Source organism: Ovis aries, chromosome 5 (genome assembly GCF_016772045.2).
Source record: "Ovis aries strain OAR_USU_Benz2616 breed Rambouillet chromosome 5, ARS-UI_Ramb_v3.0, whole genome shotgun sequence".
NCBI lineage: Eukaryota > Metazoa > Chordata > Mammalia > Artiodactyla > Bovidae > Ovis > Ovis aries.
The window spans coordinates 5,341,799-5,361,332 of record NC_056058.1 but is presented as its reverse complement, the minus strand read 5'-3'; the positions used below and the strand labels follow the sequence as shown (position 1 = coordinate 5,361,332).

Sequence of the window (19,534 nt, the reverse complement as noted above, 5' to 3'; positions counted from 1 at the left end):
ACATCTTGTCTGGGTTGATCACTCAGATGTGAGAGTGAGGAAGTGGGACCGATTCTGAGCGGAAACCGAGGAAGGTGGAGGAGAGGTTTGGAAGGAAAGCAGCCCAGCCGTGACCTTGGGCAACAGCAGGTGTCATGACCCCTGAAGCCGCAGGCGGAGGCTGAGAAGGGGAGGGAAAGTGATGAGATGGAAAGACCCCGTGTGGAGGGCCCTGCCTGAGGCATGTCACTTCTCCTGTACCCCTCTCCTGGTAGCAGCAGCTGTTCCTGCTCCATACCTGCCTGTGGCTCCCCTTTGCCTTCATAGTGAAACCCATCCTCACTCGACCCGCAAGCCCCCATGTGTCCCCTGCAATCCCCACCCTCCTACCTAACATCTACTCCCCATTCAGTCTCCTCCAATCCATCCACCTTGTGTTCTTCCTGGAACCAGCCAAGTCCATTCCCACCTCAGGGCCTTTGCATGTGTTGAGCCCACTGCTCAGCATTCTTTTTCCTCCAGCTTTTTGCATGGCTTGGCCCTTGTTCCCTTCACATCTTGGTTCACCATAACCTCCCTGACCCTTCCTTGCACCTAGCATTTTCTGTTTTTTCCTATTCCATGTTTCTCCCTTATGTATACTGTCTGACAGTTTTGTTGCTGTGCTAACCAATGTTCCACTGGGGCTGGACCGTGTGGTCTGTTTTGCCCAGGTCTGCATCCCCTGCTCAGGGATGGCGCTCAGGCTATTATGGAGTGATGTTGAAAACAGAAATTCTGGGGAATTGGTGAAGATTACAGTCAGATGTTCCTGGTTTAAATGGAATGGAGATTTAGCTTTTCCTCTGGAGGGAGGCCACCCAGAACTGGTGGAGCAATGTCATGAACTCTCTGCGGACTCTGCAACTGACATCATAGTTGTGCCATTGTTATCATGTGAGTTTTACCTCGTGGTCCAGAGTGGCTGCTTATGCTCCAGCCATCACGTCCATGTGGCACCCACTGGAATTTGATGCTCTCTTCATCTGAAATCCTGTGAAAACCCCATCTGATCACATTTCAGTCTGAAATGTAGACCTTCCTTCCTTCCTGTCTGCCTTTCTGTCTTTCCTCCCTCCCTCTCTTCCTTCTGTTGCCAAACACTGAGGGCTGCTTTGTGCCAGGCAGTGGAAAAACAGGTGAAGGTGTAAGGAGACCCAGCTAATTCAACACAGTCCTCTGCTGTAGACGGGTAAAGCGGGATCTGAAGGGACATGTCCTACCTGTCTACAGCAAAACAGTGGCACTCTACCTACTCCTGCCCCAGCACGGACCCCAGGACTGGAGGTATCAGTTCAGTTCTGTCTTCCCAACCTGGGGCTGGACTAGGCCTGAATCCTCCTGGGCCCAGAATCACTGCCTGGGTACAGATGAGGGGATAGGAACATGATTTAGATGCATGCCCTATCCCTGCCTTCTCCCCGCTTCCCTGGCCTCCCCATACTAACAGTTGCTCTCATGTGCTGCCGGATGTCTGCCCTTCATCCACCCTCCAAGGCCAGCTAAGTCTTTTTTCTCTACCCGCACCCTGGGGCAGCCCCTGCAGAAACCACCCGTTCTGGGGAACTTGGCCCAGGGGAAGCGGGAGGACACAGATGCAGGGTGCGGCGGGCGGGGCAGGGGCAGGGCAGAGTGGGGAGCAGGTGTCCCACGTGCACACACCCCAGGACTGTGCTCTGGCTTTGGATCCCAGGCGGCTGGCCTTGCAGCACTCGGGCCCTGCAGGTCACCTTGCTCCCAGGGTGGCCCCTGAGCTGAGGAACCTGGGGGGTTGTGGGGAACAGAGGGTTGTTTACTTCACTCAGAGGAGCCCAGGAGACGGCAGCAGGATGGGCGGGCGCCCCTCGAGCCCCCTGGACAAACAGCAGCAGCAGCACCTCAAGGGTGAGTGAGGTGGGAAGAAGCCCAATGTTGGCAGGTGGGATTTAGGGCTAGGTTGTTAGCTACACATGATGTCCTGTTAATGTGAATTCTAGAAAAGCAATGAATACTTACTTTAGTATCAGTGTATCTCAAGTTTTGCATGAGGGCATATTTGTGCTGAAAAAAAGTATTCCTTAGTTACCTGAAATTCAGATTTAACTGGTGTCATGTACTTTTATTTGGGTAAATGTGGTAATCCTACTTGGGGCATGGGTTCAGTTGTGGCGGGCGGGGAGGGCGGGGGAGCTGCATGGGGCCAGGAGGGAGGTGCCCCAAACCTGGCCAGATGTGGAATGATCCTCTCAGGTGGGCAGGGACCAATAGGCCCCTCTGTGTGGATCTCAGGGACTGAGTCACAGTTCTTTTGAGACAAAGAAGGGCCAGTGTCCTTCACACTCCATACCTACAGCTGAGCACTCACTGTGTCACGCGCCCTGGGAATGTGGGGGGGCTCACAGAGAGACCAAGAAACAAGGTCAAGTTATCAGTACATGAATGGATTCAATAAGCTACTCTGCAGAGTTTTGACATTTTTTTCTGTAGTGGCTTACACAAGATATTTATTCTCCCTCTTATAGAGGGTTAGAATCCCTGAAGAAGGAAATGGCAATGCCTGGGAAATCCCATGGACAGAGGAGCCTGGCGGGCTCCAGTCCACAGGGTTGCAAAAGAGTTGAACATGACCGAGTGAACAAGAACATAGAGGGGGACAGAGGAAGGCAGGCTGATGATAGACAACCCAACTCCTCCCGTCTCATGGTTCCACCGTGCGTGGCTTCTGTGCCTGAGGTCACCGCCTGGCCCAGAGTTGCTGCTCAAGCTCCAGTCATTAGATCCACATTCCAGTCTGCTCGATGGATGTGTTATAGACACAGTCAAGTGCACACATCTTAGAACAGCTTGAAGAACTTTAACACGTGTGTAATCACCTCCTAGATCAGGCTACAGGACACGCCTATCAGCCCAGAAAGTCCCCTTGTGCTGGGTGAGGTTTTTAAAGATTTTGATAGTCTCCTCAGGTAAGGGGCACAAGGAAATTTTCGGATGCAATAATCTGTTCTTTATCTGTGATGATTTCATAGGTGTGCACATATATCAGACTCATTAACATTTGTGATTTATACAATTAAGCTGTGTTGTACATCGGTTATAAATTAAGCCCGAGTCCCTTAATTCCCCTGCCCCCCACCAACCCCCCTGTGGATAAAAACAGGTCATGGAGGGTTACCAATGAATGGAATTGGAGCCTGTCTTTCGGGGAGGCTTTGGGGTGTGGGTAGGAATCCATAAGTCACTTCTCTGCCTGTTTGGCCTCCACTTGGGCAGGTTGAGAGGACCTGATTCAGCCCCCTCACCATCCTCTCGTCCCTGCAGGCCAGGTGGACACTCTGCTGAGGAACTTCCTGCCTTGCTACCGTGGGCAGCTGGCGGCCTCGGTCCTGCGGCAAATCTCCAGAGAGCTGGGCCCCCAGGAGCCAGCCAGATGCCAACTGCTACATAGCAAAGTGGGTGCTGCAAGGGGGGAGGGGGCGCGGAGCAGGCAGGGCTGGGGAGGCCGTTTGTTTGAGGGTCCCTCTTCACATCTTTGCCCTTGCTGGAGCCACGACCTAGGGTGACTATTAAAAATTCATTCTTGGATTGCAATAATGACATTAGCAGCCACATAGATGAAGCTAGAGGTTGTCATACAGAGTGAAGTCAGAGAAGGAGAAATATCGTATGACATCCGTTATATGTGCAATCTAAAAAGAAATGATATAAGTGAACTTAGAAAACAGAAAGACTCATAGACTTAGAAAAGGAACTTATGGTTGCCAGGGGGAAGGATGGGGGGAAGGGATAGTTGGGGAGTTTGGGATGAACAGCTACACACTGCTTTGTTTAAAATGGAAAACCAACAAGGGCCTGCTATGTGTTATGTGGCAGACTGGATGGGAGAGGAGTTTGGGGGCAGAAAGGATACAAGTGTGAAAAAAAAAGATTCATCCTTTGAACAAACATTCACTAAGCATCAGCTGCCTGCCACGTCCCTGGTTGGATGCTGGGGTGCAGGGTGGTGCTAAGTTGCTTCAGTTATGTTCGACTCTTTGCAACCCCATGAACTGTAACCCACCAGGCCCCTCTGTCCATGGGATTCTCCAGGCAAGAGTACTGGAGTGGGTTGCCATGCTCTCTTGGGTATCTTCCCAACCCAGGGATCAAACCCACATCCCTTACGTCTCCTGCGTTGGCAGGCAGGTTCTTTACCACTAGTGCCCCCTGGGAAGCCCCGCCAGGGAGGCTGGGGACACAATAGTAACTGAGAGAGACTTCCCTCTGCCCTCCGGGGCTCACAGTCTAATTGGGAGAAATGACAAGTTAGTTATCAAGTTAATGTATCATGATGCAGGATAGCCCCTGATAGGTGCCAGGAAGACAGAATGAAAGGTGGTGTTGAGGGTGGGAAGCTGGGGTGTAGGAAGGCCCTTCTGAGCTGAGATGTAAAGGATAAGACAGAGCCAGAGTATTCTGGAGCCCACATTGGAAGGTCATTTGGGGAGAGGGCATAGCCAATACCAAAGCTCTGAAGTTGGAAAAGGTGTGGCCTGGCTGAGTGCAGTTCCCAAAGGCACAGCATGCCCGTTGGACCCCCAGGCCTCTTCATGTGCCACCCTCCCTATTCCATCCCATACTTTGGCTGCTACTTCTTCCAAGAAGCCTTCCTTGATTACCATCACCCTTGCCTGAGTTGGGCACCTCCTCTGGAACCCCTCATCTGTCTGCTTCTCCAGCACAGCTCCAGGGTCACAGGTCTGCCTCCTCCACTTGTCTGCTTTGTGGGACAGGGTTCAAGTCTTATTTCCCCTTACCACGTGGTGCCTGCTCCTAGTAGGGGCTCAGGAAGAGTATGTCGATGGAACGAAAGAGACTGGAGCTGCCCAGTCTCAGCTCCAAATGTCTTCTGAGCTGGACGATGGTGCCCAGGATCTCCATGTGCCCTGCCCAACTTACTACATCTTCACCAGCCTCAGAAGATGAGTCTTTGACTATTGAGGAAACCAAAGCACAGAGAGGTGAAGTGACCTGCCTGAGGTCACACTGCCAGCAAGAGGCAGAGGCGAGATTGGAACCCAGAGCCCACAGTCCTCATGACACTGGGTCATCTGTCCCAACTGGGGCTCCGAGATTTCCTCTTGGACACCCCATCTCCTAGCTGTGTCTGCCCTGGGATTGGCGCCCCGTGGTACTGTGGACACAGAGCCCACTCCCACCTGGGATGCCACCTGTCCCGCTTGGGGCACCACGGGGTCTGGGTGTTGCCCCCACCTGTACCTTCCACCACCTGTTGGTCCCAGCCACCTGGCCAGGGCACAGCTGATGTGGGGGTTCAAGCAGCATGGAGGAATCTCCTCTTGCTTCAGTTGGGACGTTTTCTTTAATATTTATTTTTATCTATTTGCATTAGGTATATCATTTCTATAATAACATTTTAACAATATTGTTGTGACAAATGTCAGACCTAGAAAGAGGAATGGAGAATCCTTTAACAAATATCTTAGTTCCCACTACTCTACCAAAGAATTAAAACATCACAAATGCTGGTCATTTAGTCATCAAATATTTACCGAGTGCCAACTATGCACCAGGCACCACTCTGGAGCCCAGTCGTGGGACAACACAATTCAGGTGGACAGGCAGTGAGATGAGCAATAAAGAAAACGAAACAAGTTAATGTCCCATCCTGCCTGAGGGAGGGGCCTGTGGACAGAGGCCTGGCCGTTTCTCATTAACTTAAACTAACACCTGTTCCATGATCTAGCAATCCCACCCGTATCAGTTAGCTATGCTGCGTAACAATACACTGCAGAATCACTCCTTCAAACAGCACACATTTATCAATTTATCTTTGGTTGTTCTGGGTCTTCGTTGCAATGTGCAGGCCTCCTCTGGTTGCAGCAAGCAAGCAGGAGCTGCTCTTCAGTTGCCCCGCATGGGCTTCTCATCGCAGTAGCTTTTCTTGTTGCAGGATGGGGGCTATTGGGTGTGCGGGCTCAGTAGTTGCGACTTATGGGCTCCAGAGCATGTGGGCTCAGAGTTGTCGTGCGCAGGCTTAGCTAGGCCATGGCATGGAATCTTCCCAGACCAGGGGTCAGACCCATGTCCCCTGCGTTGGCAGGCGGATTCTTTACCACTGGACCACCAGGGACATCCCAACACACATTCAGCATCTCAGTTATGGTGGGTCAGGAATCCAGACGGGGCTTCGCCAGGTCCTTTCTTTCAGTTTCTCAATCAAGATGTTGGTCAGGGCTGGGGTCTCATCTGAAGCTCAATTGGGGGGGATCCCCTTGCAAGTAAGTTGGAGATAACAAAAGTGTCTGCCTCGATTCATATTTGGAAGTGAATGCTGTGAGCATGTGTGATAAAGAATAAAACATCACAACAGCAGCTCCCAAGCACCTTGTACTTGGGGGCACCCAGCTCACAGCACGAGCTGTCCAGGGGATTTGGACACTGGGACACCATCAGATGCTTCTGATATCTGCCTGCCCATCCTCCCACAGAAGCTACCCCGCGTCCGTGAGCACCGAGGGCCCCTGGCCCAGCTGCGGGGCCACCCACCCCAGTGGCAGCCAAGCTTCTGTGTTCTGCGTGGGGATGGCCGCCTGGAGTGGTTCAGCCACAGGGAGGTGAGTGCGTGGCTTACAGTCCATCTACATCTCCATCCCACCCTCCCCAGTGTGGGTTTGGGGTCCAGTTCCTAGCATAGCCCCGCTCCTTTCTTCGGTCATCAAATATGAATCAAGGTCATCTGTGTGCTTGGCCCCTGGATGGGCAACCATCTCCTGCTGTGCCAGGCGGGTAAACTGAGGCCCAGGCCAGGGTAGGGACTCACTTGTGGTAATCAGCAGAGTGAGGTTGAAACCATGCGAGGCCTTTGCATATCCCACCGGCATCCTGCCTCCCAGCTGGGGAATTCTTATCTCCCTGGGACTCAGTTTTCACCTCTGTGAAATGGGATGATGATGGTCTATGCCACATGGGGCTGTGAGGATTCGATGAGATAGTCCTCATATAGCACTACAGACTGGCCTAACACACAGTGGGTACTGGGTGCTCCACTGTGGAGAAGGGCAGAGGGGTGGAGGCAGTGAGGTGGGTTAACCCCAAATCTTCCCCTGATCCCACACTTGGACATAGAAGCCACCATTTAGATCTGTCCCAAGACAGTTCTTTGGATGCCTTTTGCAGGAATATGAAAATGGGGACCATCCCCTGGGCTCCACGACCCTGACGGGGTACACAGTCCTGACTTCCCAACGTGAATATCTCTGCCTGTTGGATGCTCTCTGCCCAGACTCCTCAAGTAAGGCTCCTGGGGACCCCAAGAGCTGGCTTCTCTACTTTTGCACTGGTGATACTGGAGCCAGATCATTTTTTTCTGCAGTGAGGGCTGCCCACTGCACCACAGGGTGTTAAATAGCATCCCTGGCCTCACCCACCAGATGCCAATAGCACTCTGCATCCCAAATGTGACAATCAGATATAACTCCAGAAACTGCCAAGTGTCCTTAGGGGCAGCGTTGCCTCTGGGTGAACACTCTGTCTCTTGGAAGAGAAACACCCACTCTTGTCAGAGTGAAGGAGTTAGGTCACTAAACCAGAATCAAAGCAGCAAAGGGTAAAAATGATAAAAAATCTGGTGTCAGCAAGCATATGGAGAGATGGACAGTGGTGGGCAGGAAAACTACAGACTTCCATCTTCCTCCTCTTCCTGCCCCTCCAACCTCTCTTCCTATCACCTCCCCTTCCTCCCCACTCCTCCTCCTTCTCTCTCTGAATAGTGTAAGGAGCAACATAAGTGGCTGGCATGCATCTGACTGAGGGCCTGCATCATCTCATTGACTCTGTCCAGAAGGCAGTCCCATCACTAATCACCCCATTTCATAGAAGGGGAAACTGTGGCTTCGGACTACCATACCGTTAAGAGCCAGAGTTACACCCTTTGCTTCACTGCAGAGCTATTCTGCTGCTTAATGATGCAAAGATGTAGCAATGAAAACCATCTGCAGAAATGCTGATGATGTTGAAAAGATGGGAGTGCACCCAAATACTCATCCTTTGGGGCTGATTAAATAAACTATGGCCTGACCCTTAGGAAAGAAATCTGTGCAGCCTCTGAATGTATCCCAGACATACACAGGAGCCAAAAGGCCAGTTATACATCAGAAAACTCCACCCTGTTAAAAAATGCATCCCATATAGCTTTGTGCAGATTTAAAAATCTGGAGTAATGTCTCCCAAACTGTTAACAGTTATTATCATCTCTGGAGGCTGTGATTAAAGGGCTGCATGAGGAGGAATGTCCACTTCTTTCTGCATTATTGTATGTTACTGCAGTTTATATCTATCACTCTGAAAATCTGAACAAAACGCTTAAGGATTTACGAGATCTCAATTTAATTAATCTGGGCTTCCCTGGTGTCTCTGTTGGTAAAGAATGTGCCTGCAGTGCAAGAGACCACAGGCAGCCTAGGAGACCTGGGTTTGATCCCTGGGTAGGGAAGATCCCCTAGAGAAGGAAATGGCAACCCACTCCAGTATTCTTGCCTGGAAAATCCCATGCACGGAGGAACCTGGTGGGCTACAGTCCATAGGGTCACAAGAGTCCGACCCAATTTAGCAACTAAATCACTGCCAATTTAATTAATTGAAATAAATTCACTAATTTTTGTCCTCCCAATTATTCTAGGTCATTGGTATCACTTTTTAGCTCATTTTACAGACAAGAAAACTGAGGGATTTTTTAGGGTGATGGAAATCTGTGCGAAGAGCTAGAAAATGGTTTGGCCAGGTATGAATCTGGGCCTAGCTGACTCCAGCACCCTCCAGCAAGCAGGACTCAGATCACATGCCAATTCAGACGGTTGTTGGTGGCTCCCCAGGCCGCTGTGTTGAGGAGAATGCTGAGGCGGATTATTAATATCTGCCCTGGGCACACCTCTTCCTGGGACTGAGCTGGAATAAGGATCTTCTAAATATTTCAGTATTCTTGCGAAAATTCCATGGACAGGGGAGCCTGGTGGGCTACAGTCCATGGGGTCGCAAAGAGTCGGACACGACTTGAGCAGTTGAGCTCACACATGGAAGCATTTCATGGGGAATGAAGGGAAGGAATGAATGAAGAGTCGAGCTTCCCTGTCTGCTTTCAGGAGACCACACACAGGAAGAGCCTGATCCCCTCTTGGAAATGCCTGTTAGCTTCCCTCTGTTCCTGCAGCATCCCTTCCGCCAGCACCTCTGTTTCTCTGCAGCCACAGGGGAGGCGCAGCGTGCCTGGAGACTAGCCCTGCAGGGCGGCATACGGCTTCGAGGCACAGGTGGGTCCTGGCAAAGGGCAGGCAGTGGTGGGGTGCAGAATCTGGGGTCAGATGGCTCTGCTCGTGCTGGCTGTGGAATCCTCTCCAAGCCTCAGTTTCCTTATCTATAAAATGGATCGTGGGGAAGGACAGAGGGGAAACAGGCAATTATGCATGGCCAGGGCTGTGATGAGGACACAGGCCTGTGGGAGCTTAGCCTGGGGATCAGGGAGGGGAAGTCAGAGCTGGAGTCTCAAAAAGATGAGGGACCAGCCAGGTCAAGAAGAGGAACAGAACTGACACATACAGTTGGGCAGGTTGTTGACTGAACAAATGTACTTAACTGGAAAGGCAATTGGAGACTGCCTTGCGACCTGGGTGGTGACTGCCTGTAGGAGATGTCTCTTCCTAAATGGCATCGACATCGACGGGAATTTAAGCCAACTGCAGAAGATAGTGGAGGACAGAGGAATCTGGTGTGCTACAGTTCACAAGGTCACAAAGAATCAGACACGACTGAGCATCTGAACAAAAAAACATAAAGCTCGCTTATGGGCTGATGATGGTCTTAGGGAGGTGTGCTTCCTGCGGAGAGCAATTCTTTGTGCAAAGGTCTGGAAGTGGTTGACCTAGCTGTTTGAACCTGGCGGGGAGTCAGGCAGCCTGAGGAGAGTAGGGGAGGAATGCGTGGACACTTAGGAGTCGCCCCCTCAGTCCTGCAGCGAAGTCAAGCGCCGGCAGCCCGTGCCTTCCTAGATGCCATACGGCTCTACCGGCAACAACACGGCCAATTTAGCAACGATGACGTGACCCTAGGCTCCGACGCTGAGGTCAGTGCCGCACCAGGCCGCACCCGGGACCCCCAGATCCCCTCTCGGCCCACTGAAGTACCCATGGTCACCTCTCCCGCAGGTGCTGACCTCGGTACTGATGCGGGAGCTGCTGCCAGCGCTGCGAGCCCAGACCCTGCCCGGCCTGCGAGGAGACGGCCGCGCCCGGGCCTGGGCCTGGACCAAGGTAGGCACAGGGTCGAGGAGGTGGAGTAGGGACGCTCGGGAGGCCAGGAGGGGGATAGGAGTCGGACTTGAGTGCCCAGTTTCTCTGCGCGTCTCTCTATGCTTGTCTCTGTCTCTCCGTCCCTCTCATCCCCGCCCCGCTTGGCGGTCTACCGCGCCCCTGGCCCTTGTCGGGTCCCCTTGCTGGTCTGAGTAGCTCCTGGACGCCGTCCACGCTGCAGTCCTGGCTGGAGCCTCCGCGGGACTCCGCGCCTTCCAGCCCGAAAAGGACGAGCTGCTTGCGGCCCTGGAGAGGACAATCCGCCCAGATGTGGATCAGATGCTGCGGCTGCGGGCACGCGTGGCTTCCAGGCTGAAGGGTGCGGTTCGGGGGCGTGGCCTAGAGGGGCAGGGCTTGCGTGGGAGGGGCCGGGCTGGCAGCCGTAGAAAAAGAAGGGGAACTGGTTGGGTGTAAGGGTTGGGGGGCGATGATCTGGAACCCTGAGACCTAGCAGGGGCAGGGCCAGAAAAGGAAAGGGCGGGGCCGAAGTGGGAGAATGGACGTGGTTTTGAGGTTTAGGCTGAGGGTGGGGCGAGACAAGGGCCGAGTCAAGAGGAAGAGCTGGGCCGCGGGAAGGGGGAGAGCCAGGGACGCAGAGGGTGAGACTCCAGACCCTGACTGGGTGGGGAGATGGGCCGAGGCGTTGGCAGGAGCGGGTCTGACCCGGGATGAGGTTGTCCGGTCAAACAGCGGAGATGGCTCCTACTCAGCGCAGTAACAAAGAGAACTGGGTTTGAATCCGGACTCGGCCTCCTAGTGTGCGACTTTTGAGCTGATCCTCATCGCACTTGAAGCCTCAGTTTTCTCATTTGTAAAATAGGATAGAGGAGGATGCTCAGAGTCTGCGCTCCCATCTTCCTCACCCCGTTGAGCAAATAGTCGCACACCTCCCCCCTCCCCTCTCCTATTTGCTGAGCACCTGGAGGAGATCCAGGCCAGTGTCTTCCACTCGCAGCCGAGGTCCAGGGCCCCCTGGAGTCATGCTTGCGCGGGAAGGTGGATGCACAGCTGCCCCGGATCACACAGACGCTGCTGAGCACTGTGGAAGCCGAACTCGCGGCAGTGCGGACCCTCCTAACCCAGGGCATGGATCGCCTGTTCCGCCTCCTTCGTGGGAGTTCCTCCAGCACCCAGCTGCGGAAGGAGGTGAACCTCAGGGGCTCTGGTTCGTCGGGCCTATGGGCAGTGTCTTAACTTTATGGAAGAGTCACGTGAACCTTGCATCTTTCTTGTTTGAAAATCCTCTTTTGAAAATCTCCGAACTTTCTTCTAGGCTGCGTTTTACTCAGGGTGGGCCACGATGGGCGGGGAGGAGTGAGAGGCCAAGATTAGCGATTTAGCAACAGTTATCTGGAGTCACCGGACCCGGAAACTCTTCCTCCTCCCATTCACTTGTTTGGCCACAGCCCACCCCATCTCCTGAGACAGAATTCTGCTCTATGCAGGTCAGCTCAGTTCTTCTGCTATTGAAATGAGAGCATACTATATGCCAAGAAACATTCAACTCATTGTTGACCTTTAAAATGAAACAGCCAGTTATTTTACCAACAAAACATTTTAGGGAGAGAGAGACACAGCCTCCACATTGTAATTTGGGACATGCAAGCTAGGGCAAAACCATAGGCAAATCTCACAAAGGGGAGGAAGGTTACTTTATAGAGAAAAAGGAGGAAGTTGGGAGGGGTGACTTTGAAGGAAAGCAGGAGTTCAGAATGTTGACGCTTTCTCATTGGCTGAGTGGTGGTAGTTTCTCATTGGTTGGGGCTGTTACTGGGTAAGGAGAAAATCTTCCTCCTGTGGGACTGGTAAAGCAGTAATTTTCTTTTCCCTGTTTGGAGGGGAGGGCAGAGGGCAAGGAGTGACAGTGCATGAGAGCTCTCCCTTTAGGGCTTAATGGCTTCATTTTACTTATTTATTTGGCCCAGCCACTGGACTTGTGGGATCTCAGTTCCCTGACCAGGGATTGAACCTGGGCCATGGCGGTGAAAGTGCGAAATCCTAACCACTAGACTGCCAGGGAACTCCCACAATTTCATTTTAAATGAGGTTTCCAGTATTCTTGCCTGGAGAATCCCATTGACAGAGGAGCCTGGTGGGCTACAGTCCATAGGGTCTCAAAGAGTCAGACAGGACTGAGGGACTAACACTAACACTCCCTTCATGAATCTTCACATCTCCATTTCATAGTCATCTCCCCCAGAAATTTTCCCTGGTCCTTTCTGCAGCTGCAGCTGTTTATGCCTCCCTCCTCATATGAGCATTTACACACTGCTATGGTTGTTCGTCTAAACTCTGTCTCCTCCAACTTTTGCGTGGGCAATTTGAGGGAAAATACCACTTTGGATTATCCACTTCTGCAGCCCCTGGACCTAGCACAAAAAGGACATCAGGTGATGGCATTGGTGGGACAAGGGCTGGGTGTGCCCATTTCCCCTCCGTCACGCCATCACCACAGTATCATTTTTTTCAAGTTTCACCATTTTATGTCCATCACACCATACCTCACCTTTATTGTGGTGTTTTGGTATTTTTTTTTTTTTTGGTGACAGCTGAGTTGGGATGTGTTTCCAGTTGTGTTTCCCCTTCATTGAATTGGCCATGAGGCCCTTGGCCCTGCTTTTCCACTGGTGGTGTTTTTCTCACCTGTCATTGAAATGCAGGTGTACTCATTTGGGGAGATGCCATGGGACCCAGAGCTGATGCAGATTTGCTACCGGGAGGCCAAGAGGAGCCAGGGGCAGCTGGGGCAGCTGGCAGCGCTGTTTGGCTTCTTTGGAACACAGAGCCTAGTGTTTGGGGCCCAGGATCTCGCACAGCAGGTAAGGGTTAGTTGGAGGCTGGGAGGAGACGAGGCAAGGATGGCAGCCCCTACTTAACAGGTGCTACGTGTGTGCTGAGGAGACCACAATGACCCAGACAGACCTGAGCCTCCCTGGCCGGGCTCCCAGGGTCACACAGACCCGAACTCGTGAGCAGGCAGTAACCACATCTGATGGACAGGGCTGTGACAGGGACACCCGAGGTGCTATGGGAACCCTGAGGGGGCACCTGATCCATCTCCAGGATTGGGAGAGTTTCCAGGAGGAGAGGACTGCCAGGCTGGGGCAGCCATGGGGGGAATGGGAATAGGGTATATCCTGGGTATAATGAGCAGTGTGGTTAAGCCCTGGAAGGTGAGAGAGCTTGTCCACCTTTGGGAAAGTAAAGCAGTTTAGAGACATTGGGTTGTAGATTTCAAGAGTGGGCAACTATGTGAGAGATATGACAGAGAGGTGGGGAGGCAGATGAATCAGGGCCTTGAGTAATGGGGCTGCAGGGGCTGGGTTCTTTTCAAGGGCAGTGGGAACCACAGCAAGTGTGTGAGCAGGAGAGGGGCACGAGCAAATTGCAAGTTTTTTAGAAAGCCCTGCCTGCCATGGAGGGAGGGGGTGGGCAGGGCAGTGGCTGTCGGTGGCAGGAATGGAAGCAAGGAGGTCTGAACCAGAGCAGGTTGGTGGAGAGAAGCCAGGGGTTTTGAAGGCCAAGGGGATGGGACCTGCTAATGGACGTGGTAAGGGAGAGAGATAGAGACTGAGAAGACCCAGTTCTGCCTGGCCCGGTTGTTCGGTCTGCATACTGCACAAGAGAGCTCAGTCATGAAGCCTGGACTCTGGACAACTCTCTGCTCCCCATGCTGGGCCTCCTGGCACTGACTGGATGAGGCTTAGGTCCTGAGAGGAAGAGAGTGCTATATTTTTCCTTTTTAAAATTGTATTTTAAAATATTTATTTATTTGGCGGTTCCCAGTCTTCGGACGCAGGATCCTTAGTTGCAGCACATGGGAATCTTCAGTTGTGCCATGCCAACTCTTAGTTGCATCATTTGGGACCTAGTTCCCTGATCAGGGATCAAACCAGGCCTCCTGCATTGGGAGCTCGGAGTCTTAGCCACTGAACCACCAAGGGAAGTCTCAAGGGTACTGTATCTTGGGACAAGAAGGAGCCTGGGGGGAGGTAGCTGGTCAGGGCAGGCTGGATACTGAGAAGGGTTCAACTGAGCAGGCGCAGGGCCCAGAAAGAGCATGCATTTCCAAGGCTCATCTCAGCATCTCCTCCCACAGCTCATGGCTGACGCTGTGACCACCTTCCTACAGCTGGCTGACCAGTGTCTGACCACGACTCTGGACTGCGACCAGGCCACCCAGCAGCTGGAGAAAGTCAGGGGGCGCATGCTGAAGGTGAGGTCTGAGAGGAGGGCATGGCAATGGGCCTGATTGTTCAGGTGGTTGGGGGACCAGCTGCTGTGTGTGTCATGCAGAAATTCCAGTCGGATAGCAGCTCGGCACGGAGGAGGTTCATCCACAGCTGGCTGCTCTGCATCTTCCTGCCCTTTGTGTTGGGCCAGCTGGAGTCGAGCTGCAAAGCGGTGAGCTGATGGGGGACAGGCCCTACAGAACAACCAAGCATCATAGAGCCACCCTGATGCTTAAAGACTTCGGTTCCCTGAGCCCTGCGGCTGGGTCAGATGGCTCCTCTGGGCTTCCATAATGTTCTCTGCTTCTCCCATGACATGGGAGATGTCTGCTATTTGAGAGCTGGCATGGGGTCCCATGTATCACGTATCAGCAGGTGATACAGGCTTCAGAGCAAGGAGGAAGCAGAGAGGGAGTGTGTGTGTGGGGAGGGTTCTGAGTGGATAGGAGGCTCTCTTTGAGAAGATGATGCTTGAGAAGCAGTGAACTAAAGGCATGAGGCATATCAGGGGAAGGGTGTTTTTTGCACATGCATAGGTCCTGAGGTAGATCTGTTTCTGGTATGCTGGAAAACGGTGAAAAGGCCAGTGTGGTTGGAGCTTGGTGAGCGAGAAGGTGGGAAGTAGACAAGGGAAGAGGTCACAGGCACCTGGCTACACACGGCTTAGGGGCACTGGAAAGTGGTCTGCAGCAGGGGTCAGGCAGGAAGTGGCTGTGAGGGGACCCAGCAGGAAAACCTATCCTGTTCCCACTGAGATGTGATGTGCTTTGTTTCACCAATCCCCACAACAACCAAGGGAATAATGAGTCAAGGAATCCATTTTAAAGATGCGCAGACTGAGGCCCAAATTTCCCTGGCTAATCAATGGACATGAGTTTGAGTGAACTCTGGGAGTTGGTGATGGACAAGAGAAGCCTGGGGTGCTGCAGTCCATGGGGTCACAAAGAGTCAGACACGACTGAGCAACTGAACTGAACTGAATCAGTGACAAAGCTGGGGAAGGAGTCCATTTTAAAGATGAGGAGACTGAGGCCCAAATTTCACTGACTAATCAGTGACACAGCTGGGGCTGGAACCCATGTCACACACAGCCCACTCCTCTAGCTCAGCCCCTCACCTGCTTTGGTTCTAGAAGCTGCTTAAGTTTGAAGGGGACGTCCTTGCTGTGGGCAGCCCTGCCCTGACCATCGAGGGGATTTACGAGGATGTTGTCCGGGCTTTCCTGCTCCAGAGGATCAATCGAGGTAAGCCCCTCCCCCTATAGCTCAGGGGAGCCTGGTGACTCCTTGCTGCATCTACTGAGCCCTACCAGCGTCCCCATGCCTCTCACTTCCTGTGAACACTAGCCTTTTGACTCAGGGCCAGGACTGGGAAAGAAGGTATCTGGGGTGGGAGAGCCTATAAGGACAGTGATGGAAGTTCCCTGAAGGAGGGGGCACTGGTGCGGGGCTGTGAGGGATGTGTAGGAGTTCTTAGGCTGAAAGGAGGGAGGGAAAATTTAAAAACTTGGGATACATATTTACATTTATTCATTCGAATAACCTCTCCCTGTTTTATTCTGAGCTGGCATTGAGGCCCCAAGTGTACGTGGACTTGAGAGTAGGCCTCTCAGGATTTCCTGGGCTGGGAAGAGGCCTTTAAGAGGCAGCCTTTAAAAAAGACAAATACAATTCAATGCATATATATGAATATGTATTAAAAAAAAAAAAAGAGTAAGAAGGGATGCAGAAAGAGCAGTCAGAGTTAGCAAAATTCTGGGAGCCAGGAAGTAAGGGTGAGAAGAAACGCAGAGAATCTCAGAGGAGAAACTCAGAGATAGCAAAGTTCTGGGAGCCAGGAAGTAAGGGTGAGAAACTTCCTTGTTCTGTGCATGGCCAAACAAAAAGAACCCAGTTATCTCAGAATAGGGGACATTTTAAATGGAAAAAGTTTCTAGAAAACAAGTTTCTATTCCTAGAAGCTTTACATGTCATGTGGGTGGGGTATGGTGGGTGGCTGGGGGCGGGGTTTCCACCCTGAACTGATTTGTGAGGTCTGTTTGAGGTGCTGTGCTGAAAGGTGGAGTAGGTCGCCTTCAGGCTCAGTGAGGGTGTGAGGGTTGGCTAGCAGTGTCTGCCATGGGCACAGGTGTGGGCATAGGTTCGTCTGAGCCCTTCCCTTAGGGCTCCTGGTTGAGACACATCCCCCATCCTTTGCCCTCTTGTGGCCTCCCTGGGAAAATTCATGGAAGCCCTGGGATTCTGGGGTTTATCCACGTGGGCCCAGGGGTTTCTATTTTATTTTAGAATTGAAAAAGGCCCTTGGGGCCAGAAACATGTCCTGCATTCTGGATGACTGCTCAGAGGAGCCATGGGACCAGGCAGAAACAGGTGAGGCGCTCAGAGGTTCTTGGCTCATGCCAGTGAATTGCTGGGGGTCAGGCAGGGGGGTCTCCAGAGGGGTTGTGAGTGTGGGTTCTTGGATGGAGCAGCATGCACCTTGTCTGCTGACTTGGCCAGGTGGCCAGGCTCATAGTGAGCTAGGGCAATGGCAAGCCACAGAGTGTACCTAAGTGATAGAGGTATCCTCTGACATGCATATGAATTTGTGTCCCATTTCTTCTTGTCAGGACTCTATAGGGCCTCTCCCAGCAGCTACTGGTTCCCAACACTGGTGGGGAAGATAGTGGTGATGGGAGTTTTGAGTTCACTTCGAACAATGCAAGGAACTGTGTTCAGGGCTGGGGCAGCCTAGCCTCCTACTATAGGACCCGACAGCAAGCTCCTTGTTGGAACAGTAAATGCAGGTAGGGCAAGAATTCCCTGAAATGGGACAGAAAACAGCTGGTCCAACTGGAAGCTGACCAATGGGCAAGATGTTTATAATCTGGGTGCTCAGAGCCCAGGGTGGATGTAGGGATTCTGGAGTGGCTCACAGCTCCTCAACTCTCTTGGGTATCACTGTTTCGAGAGCTTTGTGAATCCACCCAGCTATGTGGCTCCCACATTCTTTACCCACAGAAACTCTGAAATAATAAATGTAGTTTTCAGTGGCTAACTTTTGGGGTCCTTTGTTATGTGGCAGTAGCTAAGACACATCCCAGCTGATCTGGGGTAGCATCTCAGAGTCAATCGAATTTCTCAGGTAGCTCAGTGGGTAAAGAATCTGTCTGCAATGCAGGAGATGCAGGAGATATGGGTTCAATCCCTGGGTCAGGAAGATCCTCTGGAGGAGGGCATGGCAACTCACTCCAGTATTCATGCCTGGGAAATCCCATGGACAGAGGAGCCTGACAAGCTATAGTCCATAGGGTTGCAAAGAGTTGGACATGACTGAAGTGACTGAGCTCAGGGTCATTTCTCAACAGATTTAAATGTCTACTAGTGGCATTTCTGAGTCAAAACATATATACCATTTCAAGGCTTATTATGACCCCCACACCTTCACCTTACTCCTCTCCGGAAAGGCTGTGCCTTTTAATGAACTGAGTCAATTGCAGCAGATAAACTGATGAATATTCACACTTGCTGGGATGGATGAAGATTGAACAATTTTTAAATGATTAAAATTATCCTGAAATGTCAGAATATTTGGGGATTTGCAACTAGGATGAGGAACTGTGTATGGGCTTCTTAACCTATTGTTGTTCAGTTGCTCAGTTGTGTCTGATTCTTTGCGACCTCATGGACTGCAGCACGCCAGGCTTCCCTGTCCTTCACCATCTCCCAGAGCTTGCTCAAACTCATGTCCATTGAGTCAGTGATGCCATCCAACCATCTTGTCCTCTGTTGTCCCCTTCTCTTCCTGCCTTCAACCTTTCCCAGCATCAATTTAACCAGAATCTAATTGATGATGGGATTTTGCTTCTAGTCTTTTGCACTGATAGCTAATGCCACTGTGAATGACCTTTCATGTACTTTTCATGCAAGTGGGTAAATCCCCCAAGGTGAAATCTCAGGGTTTAGAGCATATATGTTTGTCATTTTGGTAGCAGTTTCCAGAGTGCTCTCCATCAAGGTGGTCGCATCTGGTACCCCCTCACCTGGAGGTGGACTATTTCCCCACAGGCTGTTAGCTGACTTGGGATTTCTCAGATCTTCTGGGTGAAAAATGTCTCAGCATCATTTCAATGAACATATCTTATTGGGAATGAGGTGGAGAGTCTTTTCATGTGTTTAGGAGCCTCTCTGTGAAACTCTGTTTCTCTTGTTGGCCCACGTACGTATCTTCTGGGTGCTTTCACATTTCTGTTAAGCTTTTCTCACTAAGCTTCCATTTCCTAGGTATCTATTATATGCCAGGCACCTGATATGTCCAAATGTTTTGGCATCATTACGATACTTTTCCATTTTACAGATGTAGAAACTGAGGCTCCGAGAGGGACTTGCTCCAGGCAACCAGGCCCCAGCACCGAGGTCTAGCCACTATGCCCACGGCCTCCTCCGGGGACATTCCAGCGCTGAAGCTCTGCCCACACTTATCGTCATTCTCAGCAGATAAATGTCTACTTGTGGAATTTCTGAGTCAAAACATATGTACCATTTCAAGGCTTATTATGACCCCTACTCCTCTCCAAAAAGGCTGTGCCTTTTATTAACACTCCCACCAACAATATTTGTGCATATTCTCCTTTCCAAACACTGGAACTTTTCATAAAAGAAAGACTGCCAATCTGATAGACACACACAGATTGCATTGTTTAAATTTCTTTGATGACTATGTGCATGCATGCTAAGTCACTCGGTTGTGTCTGACTCTTTCTGACCCTTTGGACTGTAGCCCATCAGCCTCTTCTGTCCATGGGATTCTCCAGGCAGGAATCTTCGAGTGGGTTGCCATTTCCTTCTCCAGGGGATCCTCCCAACCAAGGGATGGAACCCTTATCTCTTACGTCTCCTGAAGTGGGAGGGGGGTTCTTTACCACTAGCTAGAAGGCACTAGCGACCCACTCCAATACTCTTGCCTGGAAAATCCCATGGATGGAGG

The 19,534-nt window shown here is 51.7% G+C and overlaps 1 protein-coding gene across 4 annotated transcripts; it reads left to right on the top strand.

Moving 5' to 3' along the window:
- The first annotated feature begins 1,662 nt into the window (after nt 1–1,662).
- NIBAN3 (niban apoptosis regulator 3) lies at nt 1,663–19,234 on the top strand. 4 transcript variants are annotated; one of them, XM_042249690.1, is made up of 15 exons: nt 1,663–1,902; nt 3,316–3,446; nt 6,486–6,611; nt 7,174–7,288; nt 9,135–9,302; nt 9,996–10,111; nt 10,194–10,298; nt 10,494–10,656; nt 11,293–11,483; nt 12,998–13,156; nt 14,437–14,553; nt 14,634–14,741; nt 15,702–15,813; nt 16,855–16,938; nt 18,905–19,234. In XM_042249690.1, exons 1-15 carry the CDS (start codon nt 1,848–1,850, stop codon nt 18,967–18,969), a joined length of 1,815 nt encoding a protein of 604 aa, XP_042105624.1. In that variant the 5' UTR covers nt 1,663–1,847; the 3' UTR covers nt 18,970–19,234. The 4 variants fall into 4 exon arrangements, with proteins under 4 accessions (XP_042105624.1, XP_042105625.1, XP_042105623.1 ...); XM_042249691.2 differs by lacking the exon at nt 18,905–19,234 and adding an exon at nt 17,178–17,602 and having other exon boundaries at nt 9,237–9,302; XM_042249689.2 differs by lacking the exon at nt 18,905–19,234 and adding an exon at nt 17,178–17,602.
- The last annotated feature ends 300 nt before the right edge of the window (nt 19,235–19,534 follow it).